The sequence below is a fragment of the Miniopterus schreibersii genome, assembly GCF_964146895.1.
Source record: "Miniopterus schreibersii genome assembly, chromosome: 11".
In the NCBI taxonomy this organism is placed as follows: domain Eukaryota; kingdom Metazoa; phylum Chordata; class Mammalia; order Chiroptera; family Miniopteridae; genus Miniopterus; species Miniopterus schreibersii.
Window position 1 is genome coordinate 53,025,972 of NC_138111.1, and position 16,636 is coordinate 53,042,607.

Genomic DNA, 16,636 nt, shown 5'->3' on the forward strand with positions numbered 1-16,636 from the left:
GGAGGCATCCAATGGATTTCTAGGTAAAAACAGTATGAACTCTAGTATTGTTAAAGGAAATAAGCTTAATATCATGGTGCATAAAATAGATCATAATATATAGGCATTATGAAAATCATAGTACAGATCACTAGATTTATGATAAATGTACTAGATTTATGGTCTCTCATAGTCATAGAAAAAGGTACAGCATAGACTTCGGAAAGTGGTCAGAGAACAGTGACACAATAAGACTGTTAAGAGTAGATTCTATAAAGGAAAGATTGTTTTTCTTTTGTAAAATGCCTGGAGAAATAAAAAGCAAACCCTCTTTAGTAAGCAGAATTTTATGGGGGGTGGGGAGGGTTTAACTGCACAATATGGGTACTAGTTAGAAAAAGAAAAGAAAAAATCATACAATAAGAGTTTCTCAAACTGTGAATTAGGTTACTGAAGTAACATAATTTACCTGGATTTCTTTAAAATGCCAGAAACAGAAGCTTAAACTGGTAATTTTCTGGCTATAAAACAAAGGAGAAATTGAAGCCTGGATATAATTTCAATAAACACTTTGATAGGATCTATAGTTTTTCAAAGGAAAGTAGTGGCTAAGCCACAAGACTAAAAAATGACACGTAAGTCTGGATGAAGAAAACTCATTTCTGTCAAGAATAGAATCACCATAAGAACAACAGCTGGGATTTTTGTGGTTCATTAATGTAAGTGTGTAAGGTAAATCTAAAATAATTACAAAATGTAATGCAAAATGTGTAATAAATGTAAAGTAGTATATAAGTTTAACTGTATTGCTAACTTAAAGAACAAAGTAATGTCCTTTATAAAATTCAGTTTTCAAGTGTATAAAATTATGCTGGGGGTGGGTGAGGGGTAGTCATAAAAGAACTTGCATCTGTCAAGTGAAATGTGAATAACAATTTTTTTATTTCAATTTTTAATAACAGGAATTACTCCCCAAGCCTTCAAATAAATTAAAATAAATGTAAACCTGTAATTCTACAGACTTCACTTCCAATATTTTCTGTGAAGGTCACAGAAATAAGAACATATTCAGATACTTTTTTTTCTTAATGTAGGAGTATAAAAGTGCTTTTCACTGATCCTAGAAAATTGGCTCTCAGTGATAGTTTATAGTTCTTAGTTTTCCACAACTTTTTTTTAAAAAACATAACTTTCTTTAAAAGCCAAATTCAAGTGACTTAGGTGGTTTTCACAGGAACATGCTCGAACATTTCAGGCCCTGATGTCCAGTGGACTCCACCTAATAGCTGTTCGGGCATGGTAACATGAAGTGTAGACCCATTCAATAAAATAAGGAGTGAGGGAAGTGGGGTGATTTTTTTGAAGCCACCTACTTTACAGAGTAAAACAATTAAAAATTTGTATGAAATGGTCTAAAAGGAAACCTTTTATTTCACTAATTCCCAATTCTGCCCTGGATATTTTAAAAATTTTAAACACTAATTTGAAGTAATTTTACAAGTTGAAAAAAAGTTAAAGCTGCCTTATTCTTTTATTTTGGGAGAAAGCCTAGTGTGCCTTAAATTGCATGGCTAATTGTTTGGAAAACTCCCTGTCTCTTGCCTCAACTCCCCTTAGGATTCCAAGTTATAACAGCATCAAATGGTCAGCTTTTAGGAGCTCTGGGACCTAGAATACTATTTTAATTTCCAATCGATTAATATTTAACATGTGTTTTTAACGGATTGTTTTAGGAATTCTTTCCACGATTACTTTAGGAGTTCAAAAACGAAGCTATTAGTGTCAGAATTTTATTAGAGGAATTTCTGGGGTAAGATTTTAAAGTTTTGATTACTTATAAACAGATTATTGTTCTCTTTCCTCCTTCAAATACCCAGGCCATAACCTCTGAATTTATGAGGATAGGTGGCTCTTCATTCTTGCTAATATGACCAATAATTTCCAATTATATAACACTTTATAATATGCACACTCTACCCAATATAATGATATGTCATTTCAATGTAGCTAGCCCATGAACTTGTACAGGTTTAATGGGATTTCACGTATTTAGAATTTCATCATAAAGGGGCCCTTTGGAATCATTATAACATCAATCCTTTCCCATTATAAGACTCAGCTCTCTTACTAGGCAAGAGCCTCAGGGCGTAAGGCAAAGGCTTAACTTACTCGCAGACTGTAAGCCAGATCCTAATAAAAGCCATAGCATTTGGGGAGAACATTAGTAAATGGCAATGATGACATAGTAAAAACTTTTTAGTGAATCAGGGGATCGATCACAAAGGCGGACAATGATTGTTATTAAGAGAAAAATTTCTTATGACTTGAAGTAATATTTAGATCTGCACATTTTATTACCTACTTTTGGGGGAAAGAACTATGTAATTGGAAGCAAATTAAGTACAAAATAACTCATGTTCCATTTAAGTCACAACTTTCTAACTGTAACTGTCAAGGTTGAATTAATTAGGATATTTAATACTAAGGAGAGAGAAGGCTTGCTTCTAGAATTCTTTAAAAAAGAAGAAGAAGAAAAAGAATGACATGCAGCTGAAAGAGTTGTTCCCTGAGCCTGGTGATAAAAACTGTCAGCCCTTATGTGTGAAGGGTTTGGTTTTTTTCTTGAACAAATGGTGTGTATTTTTAAGTAAAAAAAAAAACACACACAAAAAACTCCACTGAGCCTTCATAAACCCTGATTACATTACTATACTTTATATACCTTATGTGAATGGCCCTTCATTTTTTCTTGTCCCTTAATACATGAGGAATAAATATATGAACACTCTTATGAATGTTATTCTAAACGGTAAGGAGGGAAGGGGGACAAAAGTAGATCCAATGAGCCCCCCACTGTCCTATGGCTTTTAATCATCCCTAGTTAACATGTAGCTTTGAGAGTATGTGGATACTCACACACAAACACCCACAATTAGTCCTGGGTAGAATTTGAGCTCCACTTGAGATTATATAGGTAATATTTCAAACTGATTGGCATTTCCCCCCCGGGGCCTTATGCATAATAAAGTCTTCACAACAGACTTTGGAAATCATTAAAGTCTGACTGAGGCACACATAAAAGTAGACTGTCAACACTTGGTTGTTCAGAAGCTCACTCTCTTGGCTAGTAGATTAAACAGGTCTTGGGTTTACTTCTCCCTTCCTCTTGCTTACATGGCCCACTTTTGGGGGCATGTCTTTCCTCATTTGCAGCAACTCCATCAGAAGGTGGTAAGGGGAAAAGAGAAATTTTAATCTGCAAACTTGACAGTAAATCTAGGAAGGACTGGGTAATTGAATCTACTTGCTGAAACCAGGTTTGGGGATTATTATTACTAGTGCTGCTGTTCTATCCAATCTCTAGTCATCAAGGCTAGCTGAAAGTTGACCCCACAAACTTTGCTTTATGTAATTTATAGATCAATGAATTAAATGCACGCTGGGTACAAAACATCACATTTTAAAAGTAACTACTGAAATATGCTACTTGAACGACACATATAAGTTCTTTTGGTAAATAAACAAATAAACGAATGATTCTGTAATTAATCACCTTACCCCAATTTATTAGCTTTGAAGACTGACTTTTCTTAAAAACACATATATCTATATAAGAATTTCATTAAAGTAACACTATAAATGCAAGGCATATTTAGTTTTGAAAGAATATATGCTTTAAAGTCTATCATATGAGGTGAAAAAACATTTCAAAACTGAGAGAGAGCAGTAATACAAAAAGCAAGCATCTGGTAGGAAATACCTAAAAGTAAGAAATTATTATATTCCTTTTTTTTTTTTAAATGAACATCACCGTGTGTCACAAGTATTTTGCCTTTCCCCTCTCAGTAAGTCAGCCTGAAGTCTCATTCTAAATCTATAATCAATCTTTTCCCTCCCTAGCTCCCCCATAATCCCTTGAAAGTCTGAGCTATCACACACACACTTTTGACACTGATGTGTGTTTTCTTCTGGATTGCTGCATTTGCTTAATGCATATATCAAGTATCAAACTGCTTCGCATCTGTGACTGGTGGAATAAAAGACTACATATAGCGATTTGCTCATTTAAAAAAAGGGCTAAGAAGATAGTCTCAAGTCTTAGGAAAAGTCTAAACTAACCAATTTTTAAATGCAAGAGCAAGAAAATGTTAAAGAGTAGAGCAATATTTGCTGATTTTCCCACTAATACCATCAACGTATGATTGAGCAGACAAGAAAACCTTGAAGTTACCATCCCATTCTCTACTAGCTGACTGTTTGGTTCCTATGTGTTACCAACAAGGCTAAGTATCTTTGAGGCCATTGGCAAACTAACACTGTTTTTATGCCATCACGAACATTTAACGGACCTCAAACTTTCGGGAAAGAAGTGAAGTCTCCTAAAGTGATGTGAACAAAAAGCCAAGGGAAGATGCTAAATACCACTTGGAATCCTGGTTGCCAAAGTGATAATGATAATGACCCTAATTTCTAATGAAAAGAAAAGTTTTATTAATCAGTACCAGCAGACACAATCAAAAAAATAAATCCAAATTTTAAAGTGTAGCAATTTTTTCTTCAGATATTTTACTGTATTTAAAAACCAGTAATAGAAAACACTTGCCAAGTTCATTTAGTCTCTGACTGAGGCACACATATGTGATTTCCTAATTTACAGCTTGCACGTACAGATGTTCACACTTAGTAAAAGGACTTCTTAATAGCTTTTTTAAATTAAAAGTGTGTTGATAATAGGTGTTTTAAACATATCCAAACAACACAGCTGAACTGACAAATGCCTGTCTTCATGCCTCACCATGTCTCACATCATGGCAAGGTTTTATAAGAGAGAAAAGATTATGATTCAGTCGCATGTATATAGGATAAATGTTACCCCAAAAACCTCCAAATGAAATCTTTCATTAATTTTTCTTTCTATGATCTGTTTCCAAGTAGAAAATGTTAGATTGCTACTAGGTTTATGTAGCCGAAAGCAGAACCACACAGCCTTTGCTTGCTGCCTGCAGTTTTTTTCCTTTGCAAAACTTTGAACCCCATCCAGCTTTGACACACTGCCTCTTCAGTTAATAACTATCAAGTTTCCCCTTGTCTCCTGTCTACTTTTCTTTGAGGCAATTGCGCACTCAGCACCCCGAGATAATAACACACATCTATAAGATAAAAGCAATGGCATTAATGTAATTGTCTGCCTCTCTCTCTTTAGCCTAATCTTTTTTTCCTTCAGTTTTGACTGCCTGTGTGACACCTGTTTTTGTCTCCTCTGATCCTACGACAGGTTTTCCGCTGACAAGGTTTTTGCCTGACAGAGATTCTGCAGACAAGAACATAATAAAATATGAAGAACTGCTTGTCAGAGTTTCTGCCAATGCTCACATGAAATAAAGAAAAAAAAAATGACTTTTTTTTTTTTTTTTTTAATAAGGGGCCCTGTGATGGTCGCTTTTGGCCTGTCAGGAAAAAGACCTCCCTGGCCAATTTCTCCAAGCGAAACAGGTGTTTTCTTTTATGTTAGAGGTTGATTTGTTTTTTAATTTTCACTGATAGTAGAAAACATAAAAAGTAGGGAGGGGAGAATTTCTTATCCTCATTTTTTTTGCAGGCAAAGGAGTATTGAAGAACTACTCAATAAAACTGGAAGATATTTCACTCAAGACCATCTCTTCTGAATAAAACGAAAATGCTAACATCTGTGAATGATCAAATCAAAGTAACTTCTCTAAGATTTACTTCCTGGTTAGTTAGGCTACTAACCCCTCACCTACCTTTCACTTGTTTTGTTGTCTGAAGACACAGAAGGAAACAGCAAAGGTGAGAGCAGAGTGAGGGCTGGAAAAGAGAAATGCAGAAATGGGACTAAAGGCAAGGTGTTTGCAGGCTGTGCTTACCACTCCATGTGGGAAGAGGCTGCTGGAAAAGAAACTGGCAATTAGGAATGATAGACTTTTAGATACACTGGTAAAGCTTGCTCCAGCATGGGGGATGTGGTCGCTATTAACACACAGAGATGAGGGAGTGCCCTTCCTGAGCTCCCAAACCAGTGGTATTCCACAGAAACTACCCTTCCAGTCCAGGTGAAGTACACTGAGAGCACAGAGAGGGGATCACATTTGCTCCTGATGACCAGGGGAGAGGAAAGACTGGACAGGATCAATAATCTGGCAAGTGTGAAAGCAAAAAGGACTGGGAAAGAGGTTACAGTGATGAGTGCAGGGAGGACAAGATCTGGAATTTGGGTTTTTAGGATTCTCAACACCAACTGGGATTACTCTACCAGCAAACAACTTTAACCTAAACTTTGGTTCTCTGAATACATTATCTAACACTTAGGGCCCAGAACAGCAGTGTCTAATAGAAATATAAGTCAAGTCACATGTGTAATTTTCTAGTCTCATTTAAAATGTGAAAAATAAGCAATAAAACTAATTTTTTAAAAATATTTTTATTTAAAATAAATTTAATACACATTAAATTATCAATATGTAGACAATATAAGAATTCTTAATGAGATATTTATATATGTGTATGTATATATTAATTAAAGACTGTATCTCCAAAACCCGGTGTATACTTAACACTTACCACATATCTCAATTTGGACTAGACATATTTCATGTGCTCAAATCCACAAGAGTGACTTCCTTATTAAACAGCCAGTTCTAGACCTGCCTTTGCATTCCTTGGCCCCACTTGAATTTAAGGCCCAACAAGTCCGTACTTTCAACCAGATGGGTTTGTGCTTGCATTTGTAGTATCATTTGACCATACAAGCAGGCTGGGAGGCCTAGGAGGCAAAAGTAGGGATTTCCCTAGGTATCAAAGAGCAGCTACAAGGAGAGAGGGACCTTACTACAGGGTCTCTTAACAGGCACTGCTTTTGAGTACATCCAGTTGTGGCAGTACTCCTTAAAATACTTTCCATATAATGCTTTGGCTATATGCTAGCTAACTAGTAACAGATTAATTTAAGAAGCTTTTGAAGAGTTACAAACATCTACCCTGCAAGAAGCAAAGCCTGGTAGGAGGGAATGGGTTGCATAAATAACATTTTATGCTTCCTAGTCTACAAGTTAGAATTTTTCTAAAATATCATATTTATCTCATTCAGTGATTTCATGGTTTAATAAAAAAGGGGACAGGTACATGTCCCAGTTGGAAGAAGTCATCATGACACAAAAGAGAAGGAAAAATAATCGAGAGTATCAACATACTATTGCTGAGGCATACTGGGTCCTTATGACCCAGCGGAATCTCCTAGTTTATCTGAACAGGGTATCCCAAGTAAAACGTGAGGAGTTGAGTGTTTTCATTTATAAACCCCTTCAATTTGTGTTCTGCTTAACCTGGTGAACTCCAGTTAATTAAGATGTTCCTATAAACAATTAAGCTTCCTGTAGAATCGTTAGCAAGATATAAAAATTTATGATGTAATAAAGGGCAATAAAATGATAAAATGGTTAACCCATCAAAGCACTTCACATGCAAGAATATAGGTATGAAAATAGGCAAAAGTAACATTAACACTTTCAAATTCATCTACTTCTGGTTTTTGGACTTGCAACAGATAAATATTCCTACAATTCATTTCAACTAGCCTGCATTTCTCATAATGTGACTTTTAGGATAAGGTGTTTCTTACTTCTGTTCAAATCGGGTTCAAGTGAAATTTTAAGGGAAATGGAAGGTATAGAGCTGTCCTGGATTTTCTGGGGAAAACAGGTTCACCTGGGGAACACTTGGCCCCACCGCAAAAAGAATTGGTGAGCTAAACTCTGCCACTGGACACTGAAGAAACCTCCCTGGCAGGGGAAGGAAGCTCACACCATCACCTTCCACCTCTGCCCCCTTAGTGAGGCTCTAGATATTCTCATTAATGCTACGTCCACTCTTTCATTCAATCCTCTTCAAAAGCTCACTGTGATAGTTTAGGCACATTCCTATTATTATTTGAATTTACAGATAGAAGAATTGCAATGGGATGTGACCACTGATCTGGTCACACTCACCTTTTATCCACTATACTAAGCTGAACATGCAGGTCCTATCCTCGAGGTTGAAGTTTCAAACTTCTGTAAGAAGAGTTTAATCATGAAAACCACTAACACTAAGTGGATTATCTCATTTAATCCGAGGAAGAACTCTACGTGTAGGCGTTATCATTATCCATATTTCACAGATGAGAAAACAGAGATTACATAACTTGGCCAAGGTTCTAGTGATAGTAAGTGGTTGAGCCAGGATGTGAACCTAAGCAGAGCGCCACTCTGGTTTTATCTGTTTTTTAATCCTCACCTGAGGATATTTTTCCACTGCTTTTAGATAGAGTGGAAAGGGGGGAAGGGAGAGAGAAAGAAACATCAATATGAAAGAGACACATCGATTGATTGCTTTCTACCCAGGGATTGAGGCTGCAACTGAGGCACATACCCTTGATGGGGAATCGAACCCTCAACCCTTTGGTGCACAGGCCAATGCTCTAACCACTGAGCCAAACCAGCCAGGGCAAGAGCTGCACTCTTACCAACTCTTCTATGGTGCCTCCTATTTGTGCACCTGAGCTTCTTTATGGGCTGGGGCTGCTGCTTTGTATGTTTCAATCTCAAGATCCTCCCTAGAAACTCCTTAGCAGTGGTTTGGCATTGTATACTTTAGAGGCCAGAATTTACCAGACCCACCTCATGTTCCAGCTGAATAAAATGGAGCTGGGGGAAAAAAAAATCTGGAGAGCTAAAAGGCAGAGAGCCCAGGATTTTGAAGGGGAGGTACTGTTTGTGCTGTGACTAAAAAAAAATTTTTTTTAGGGAGTTCAAAGCACCATCTGAAAGGCGGGCAGGCAGAGAAACAAATCAAAATAAGCAGCTCAGGGACACAATAAGAATATAGTTAATGCTATTAATCAAGCACAAACCTTTGCATTTGTGGGATGTCCTCCCTTTAAAGCTAATCAGTGGTGATCAGGGAGTAAAGGAGAGAAGCAAAAGAGGGTACTATGCCCTCAGGTCAAGCAAAGAAGGCCCCTGTGCCAAGCAGGAAAATGGCCTTGTTTTTGCTCTCTAAAATAATAATAAATGGAAAAATGTTCAGGGATGTTGTCCATGGAAGGACCAGGGCCCAGCTGCCTCACCAGTGCTAGGAGTCAGCTAAAAGCTGTTTCCCTAATTAAAAGAGAATTGTGCAGCTAGAGACAGCCAGGTTTCAGAGCACAATGTGGAAGAACTAAGACTACTAGAAAGCATTAGTTCCTACCTTTTCCAAACCAGTGTACCAGGGGAAGAGAATTGCAGTGTTTCTATCCCTGTGTTGCTAAGCAAAGCCTTAGAAGCATGACCACCTACCTACATCTTCCCAAAGGATCAAGTTCTCACTGTGCCTGCATTCACTGGGAAGCCTGCATTTACTTCCCTGTCTAAGGACTCAAGTTAATACCCTTCTTACATATTTCACTAAATCCTAAGTAACTACCTGCAACAATTTTCTCCCATAGCAAAATTCATTCTTCTTGGGACAATCTCCAGGCAGTCAGAGGAAGGCCAATGCTTTCCTGTAGGTTAATATCTGGGTGCATTACTTTCCTTTGTCAGAGGAAACTTAGTTTTATTCACCTGCCTCTCTTGATCTTGACAAATTTACAAATTATCTTGTAGAAACTGCTGCTGAGTTACTCAGAAAAAGCATGATGTCACAGAAATGTCATACTTTTTGCTTTTGATGAGGACCTATGGCAGGGGGAGGAGAGGGGACTGGGGGGAGGGAAAGGGCAGGGAAGGAGAAGTTACTACTACTTTATTTATACTAGCTCTTGGACTCAAGTCAGAGAGAATATTACAGTGTTACCAGCTGAGGATAAACTACTTTCACAGATGTTTAGACAATTCATAAGAAGAGCACAGACTGGGACAAATAATAAAGACATGTGACCTTTCACGGGTTAAAATGAAAAATTACTGGTTTTGATTTGCCCTGCTGAAGTCCTTATAAAGTACCATGCCGCCAACAAATCTGAGGAATTTGTAAACACAACACACAGATCTTGTGATTCTAAATGTAGGACTGACCTAATCAAAAGATTTATTATAGAATGCTTAGAACTAAAGGCCCTGATTTATGCAAATTAGGCCTAACTATGATTTCTTTTAGGTGTATGCTTGCCAGACCTAGCTAGTAAAAACACAGGGCATTCAGCTAAATTTGCATGGTACATGCTTATACTAAAAAAAAATTATTCATTGTTTACCTGAAATTCAAATTTAATGGGATGTCCTATATTTTCTTCTTTTATGTGTAAGTTATAACTGGCATATAACAATGTATTAGTTTTAGGTGTATATCATATATGATATTTTCAATTTGTGTGAGGGTTATTTATAGAGATAATACCCCTGTTCTGATAAGACATATCAAGTACAGAGCTGAGAATTCAAATTCAGTGATGCTGAAAAAAAAATTACTTCCAGTGAATTATAAAGAAGAAAGGTTTGAAATTAATGGATTATATGAATATTAAGTCTTACAGTACATTAAACCATAAAGCTGGTTGCTATATGACACTAAATTAACTTTATACTGCTCACTACTTCCTGTGGAACAGAACTGAAGAACTGAAGGATACCTAGCACAGTAGTTTACATATGACGTATGTTTAATAAATATCTATTGATTGATAGTCCAGATGATGCAGGCCAAGCGTGCTCATTTGACACTGAAAAAAAATCTGAATAGTCTGGAAACTGGCAGGGAAGCAGCTGGTTTGATGAGCAAATAATTAAAGTAATAAAGTAGGACTATCTTTTCCTTGAATGAACTGCAAATAGGAAAGAGAAATCACATTTATGGAACATAATAAAGAAAAGATCTGAAGAATTTCAGTGCAACAAGCATTCTCACAGGAAGACCTCAGCCAAAGTAAATAACCAGTGTTAGTTCAGATTGCTTAGAAGTGAATGAAAATTCCAGCATCACGCAGCTTGTTGGAATGGCACATCTTATTGGTTTATAGTCAAAGTATTCTGCGAAGAAAATATTTTACACCCAGAAAGCTGCTGTGGGGGTTCATTAAACTATGTAATATATTTCTTATTCATCAAGCCTCCTATCCTTGCCGAATGCTTCCTAGACATACCAAGAAACAGTGGAATTTTTCTTAAGGTAATTGTAACAAATGGGTTTCCTCAGAAGTAAAAATTACTAATCTAGTAAAGTAAAAAAATACATTCTTAAAATCTGCCCACCTCGTTTTTCAAATATACCTCATCATCATCATCAAAAAAAAAAAAAAGTCTCCCGATGTTTTGGATGATCATTAACTATTTCCTAATTATCATTTAGAAAGTAGCTTACTTTTTGAAAATTTTCACTACTTTATATTGTTAATGGTTTAGAAAGAAAGTCTTTATCTAAATTATGGACATTAAAATTAATTTTCAAATAATAAATAAAAATGGTTTAGTACAATAGTTCTTAACATTTCACCATGCCTCCAGTTCTTCACAAAGGAAGGAAGTCCAGTTGGTAACTCTTCCCATTAGAAGCAGATTCCTCAAAGGAAAATGATGCATAGGGAGCACTCTTTTCCCTTCCTTCCCCTCCCCTCCCCTCCCCTCCCCTCCCCTCCCCTCCCCTCCCCTCCCCTCCCCTCCCCTCCCCTCCCCTCCCCTCCCCTCCCCCACCACTGGGTATATCTGATAATACTTGCTCATTCCTAAGACTATGTAAAACCTTTGGCTGATGCTTTAATTCTGTGAATGGAAGAATTACTACTCTAGTGTGGTGGGAAAGGATCAAAATGTAACAAACTGAATCTCTACCAACATAAACATTTATGTCACCAGAAAAGAAGCCTGAGATCTTATTTTCGTACTTTTGAACCAAGAACTTGTAGAATATGTTTTGGGTTTTTCTTCCCCAAGACTCACTCTCATCATTCTAGGTGACTGAAGGAAAAGCATAGCAAAGACAATGCAAAACGGAGGAGGAAAAAATATAGTTTTTAAGTGAAGTAAGTGGCAGTAAGCAGAAGTCCTTTATCTAAGAACTCTAAACAGAAATATAACAAAATTAGAAACTCTAGGCTCTTTCTAGTATACCAACTAAGTTATTATAATGGTATAGGCATGGACATTCTATACCCCAAAATGCTTGTTTTAAATAAAGTTAAATACAGTAAAACCCTGCTTTCTATTAAAGTGAAAGAGCTGAAATTCATTAATGGGGGGGGGGCAGGAAATCCTTTATTAATTCAGTAGGAAATACCTATTTATATTCAAGAAACTTTTTTTTTGGTTCCCCCTCACTCCCCTAAGTCAATGGTGCTAAAGATTTCAAGGAAGTAATTTGTGAATAGCACCAGGACCCAGTGAGTAATTTTAAAACCCAGGTGTTCTAGTATGATTAATTTATCACCCACTCTCATTTTTAAAATATCTTTCTCAAGATTTTTGTAAAACTGCTAATGTCAACAATTCAAGCAGGTTTGAGAAGCAATTTGTAAAGTAATGAAGCGAGTGTAAGTGTGTGTGTGTGTGTGTGTGTCTATATTACAATGACCCATGAAATTCAACATTATAAAGAAACCAAAGATGCTGTTAACTAAGGAGACTCAGGACGACACTTATTCAAAAGTGGCCAAAATTTTTCTAAAACTTCTTTCTGTAGAGAACACCTGATTTTGACATTTGGTTATTTTTCAATAACAATCATAAGAAATTTTTTTACAGTACAATAAACGTGGAATGTGTTCAGTGCTATGATGAAACACTTCTATGAGATCAATCTCAATATTCCTATTGCTTTTTCCATCACTTAAAATCACTCACTGGGCCCGGCCAGCCATGGCTCATGGCTGAGTGTCCACTTAGGATCCAGGAGATCGCAGTTGGATTCCCAGTCTGGGCACATGCCCAGGTTGCAGGCTCGATTCCCAGTTTGGGGCATGCAGGAGGCAGACAATCAATGACGACTCTCTCATCACTGATGTTTCTATCTCTCTCTCTCCCTCTCCCTTCCTCTCTCTGAAATCAATAAAGATATATTAAAAAAAAAATCACTCACTAGAAAAAACAAGTTGCTTCCTCCTTGTCTTACACATAGGATATTGCACCATGTAAGGCAGCCAGGAAGACTGCTGTGTTTCACCTCTGAGCAGAAATAGCTGGAGACATGATTTCAGGGTTCTGTGCAGGGGAAGAGAATGAAGCGATTAGTTGAAATGCTAAGGGCAAAAAGAGTGGGTGCTCTCATACCAATGCCAACTCAAAAGCTAGAAGCTAACCCCTCTCTGTTATATTTGCCCATGAATGGGGTAGAGTGGGATTTGTATATCTGTGTCTACGATATTTTGAATTGTATACAGATGTGTCTGTACTGTGGGAGAAAAGAGAGGTCAAGGTGATAATAATGGTGAAGGAAAGTAAAATCTGAGAAACTCCAAAAGTAATATCCCAGAATCAGAGAATTTCTAATGACACAGTAGAAAAAGCACAGTCTGATATAACAGAAATACCTTATTCAAGTTTGGTGAAAAATTACATCCTTTAGAAAGCCTTAGAAACAACCATTGCCCGGGAATAATTTATGTTGTTCGAGAAAGAAGAAATATTGCTTCCCGCCCCACCCCACCCCAGCCATTACACTACTAATGTAATATGCACGTGGAAGTTGGAGAGATGAAACAAACTGGTGACACAGTAAACTTTTATACTCACAAGGCTACCACAGTAGATAAATGATGGTAACACAAGATGGCTTTGGAAAAAATGAGAATGAATAAATGAAAAGTCCTTTGTTTAACAATTGACCCTCCTTTATTGCTCATACATTGTCCAGTTTGTTACTTTTAACATGTATTATTTATTTTAAAGGCTTCATATACTTTATCTTTAATTCTCACAATACAAAGTGTTATTAATCTTATGTTATAGATTTTTAAAAAAACAAACCCAAGATATAGAAATGTTGATCTATGTGCCATTGAAGTTGCAGAGCCTGGATTTAACCCAATACCACCTCCATGATTCTTGATGGGCTTGGGACATAAGCTTGTACCTATTACCTAGCAAAGCCAATACTTCTTCAGGTTAAGAAGGATATTTAGAAAGTGTTATGGGCTGAACTGTGTTTCCCTCAAATTCATAGATTGAAGTCTTAACCCTAGTACTTCAGTATGTGACTGTATTTGGAGATTGGGCCTTTAAAGAGATGATTAAGTTAAAATGAGGCCAGTAGAGTGGTCCCTAATCCATCTGACTGGTGTCCTTATAAGAAGTTTGAATTCAGACACATTAGGGATGTGCACCCACAGAGGAAAGGCCATTTGAGGACACAGTGAGAGGGCAGCCATCTGCAAGTCAAGAAGAGAGTTCTCAGGTTGAAACCAACCTTGACAACACCCTGACTTTGAACTGCTAGTCTCCAGAAATTTCTGATGTTAAGCCACCCAGTCAGTAGTATTTTGCTATGGCAGCCCTACCAAACTAATATAGGGACAGAGAAGAAATCATCAAATGCAATAACAAACATAGACTGCATAAGTAACAGCAGCTCATTTGTTGTTCACACCTGGACTGAGGGTTGTTACAGACATTGGCCCTTAATTGAAATAGGAAAGAGTTCCATCTCTGGGGGCACTGAAGGATTGTCGCTATGTCTGCCAGGCACACTCCTTCCAATATATTCCCCTCATACTACTATGTCTACCTCTTCTCTCTCTCCCTCACAGAAACAGGGTTGAAATGTCCCCACAAGGCCAACATACACGCCCTAACAAGCAAGGTACATGATAAATGAAAAGCATTTCAAGGCATAGCCTGGTGTTGTTACCTCAGATCTTGCTAGAATAACATGACATTTCTAAAAATACAACCCACTGGATATTTGGCATTGCTTGGGAATGAAGAATATGTCCACTTAAGATCCAGTACCCCAGGCTGTCAAAGAAATCTTGAGCCAAAATTTCTTTTATAAACATTACCTATCTCTTAAAATTCTATAGTCTAGGAGTCAGGAAAATATCTCTGCTTATTTACAAGTCTCCTTTTAGCTAAACATAAAAAACATAAACCATACATAAGAACTAGTGAAATGCTTAGGGCACGTCGATGGAACAGCTCTGCGCATCTGGCAAAAAGCCTCAACACTTCCAGCGTTAGCCCTAGGTCACCCTCGTCCCCAATACACACCTACACACACCACCAATACTAGCCACCTCCAATCCCAGTACACACTGAAAGGCATTATTTTTACAGATTATTTTCTCAGATACCAGCCAAGCAATGATCCCATTCACTCTGTCACCCTCCTTAGATCATACAAAATGTAACATCTGGGAGAATAAACTCAGTCCCTAATGCATATGACAAGGGTGAGCAGTCACCAAGAAGTTCTCTTCAAGCGAAAAGGATCTGCCAGCTCTCCTCTGAGGTCCAGGCCCTGAAAGGCCAACTGTGGTAAGTTTGAATATCCACCCGACCTGGTGCTTGCTGCCTGTTTCGATGTTCAGTCTGAATCCCACAGCCCAACTGTCCTATAAGCATCTCGCCCTTTCTGTTGGGAGCTTCTCATCTAAGTCATATGACTTGAGTGGAAAATATGCTATTTGAGAAGTGCAGGATGAATGTTAACTGACACTTGGAGCACGGCTGACCTCTCTCTTCTCCAGACCAGTGATTGCTCTAAAAAGACATGTACATTCACATGAACATAATGAGAACAGAAAGAAAGGACCAGATTTTCCTTACCGTGTGCCACCCAGCCATGTTTACACTGATCACAAGTCCTCAGGTTAATCTTCCCCGGCTGAAAACATTCGCACGTGCAGTTTACCAGTGTGCAACGGATGGCCTGAAAGATAGAGGAGGGGGAAAAGCATCAGCAACTGTTCAAAGGAACTATAGTTCTTCCACATTTTACTAAGCAGCACCCATTTCCATGTCTAAAGCCTTCATGTTGGTAGGGGCCTGGAGAGTTTTTTTGATACTATCAAAATCTATTATAAAAAATGTAAGAAAGCAAGGCTCATTCACTAAGAGAGTATTTCATGTTATTCATACGTAACCTTTAAATTAGAAACATAGAGTAGAATAAGAATAAAGGATTACTTACTCTACAAGAATGCAGATTTGTAACACCAGAATCCAAAAGAGAAAAAAATGTATTGCTGCTATTCCCATTTATCTATTTCGCAAAACGTATACATTTGAATATGATAATGTTCAAGTGAAATGTTGATAAAAGTAAAACAAAGCATACAAATATTAGTAGGCTATTACTTTTCTTCTGCTGAGTTTCACTTAAATATTTTGTTAATCTTTCAGGGACATTTTAAAAGTCAGTACCATTGTCCCAATATGACCTAGTATACCAAGTACTTCCAGTATTTTTTATTACTTTCCAATTTCTTGTGTTTCCCCCCTTGATATATTAATTCTACTTTCATTCCTATTTTGACAAACACACATCAACCCTCCTTTTATTTTAATGTTGATGCAAGAAAATAAGTCTAACTTTATTTTAAGATAAGATGTAGAATGTTCCACTTAAGATAAGATGTTCCACTTATGGGAACATTTTATATCTGGAATAATCCAATGGTATCTTAGAAAACTGAAAAACACACTAAAAAATCCTTCATTTCTTTACAAGTACTTTTAAAAATCATCTCACCAGT

General features: G+C 37.2%; 1 protein-coding gene across 19 annotated transcripts in view; it reads right to left on the reverse strand.

Moving 5' to 3' along the window:
* Positions 1 to 16,636, reverse strand: part of BNC2 (basonuclin zinc finger protein 2) — a 402,482-nt gene that overhangs the window by 126,939 nt on the left and 258,907 nt on the right. For all 19 annotated transcript variants that reach the window (XM_081151990.1, XM_081151987.1, XM_081151986.1 and 16 more), the window contains one exon: positions 15,708 to 15,810. In XM_081151990.1, the coding sequence (XP_081008116.1) occupies positions 15,708 to 15,810 (103 nt within the window). The remainder of the gene's footprint in view (positions 1 to 15,707; positions 15,811 to 16,636) is intronic.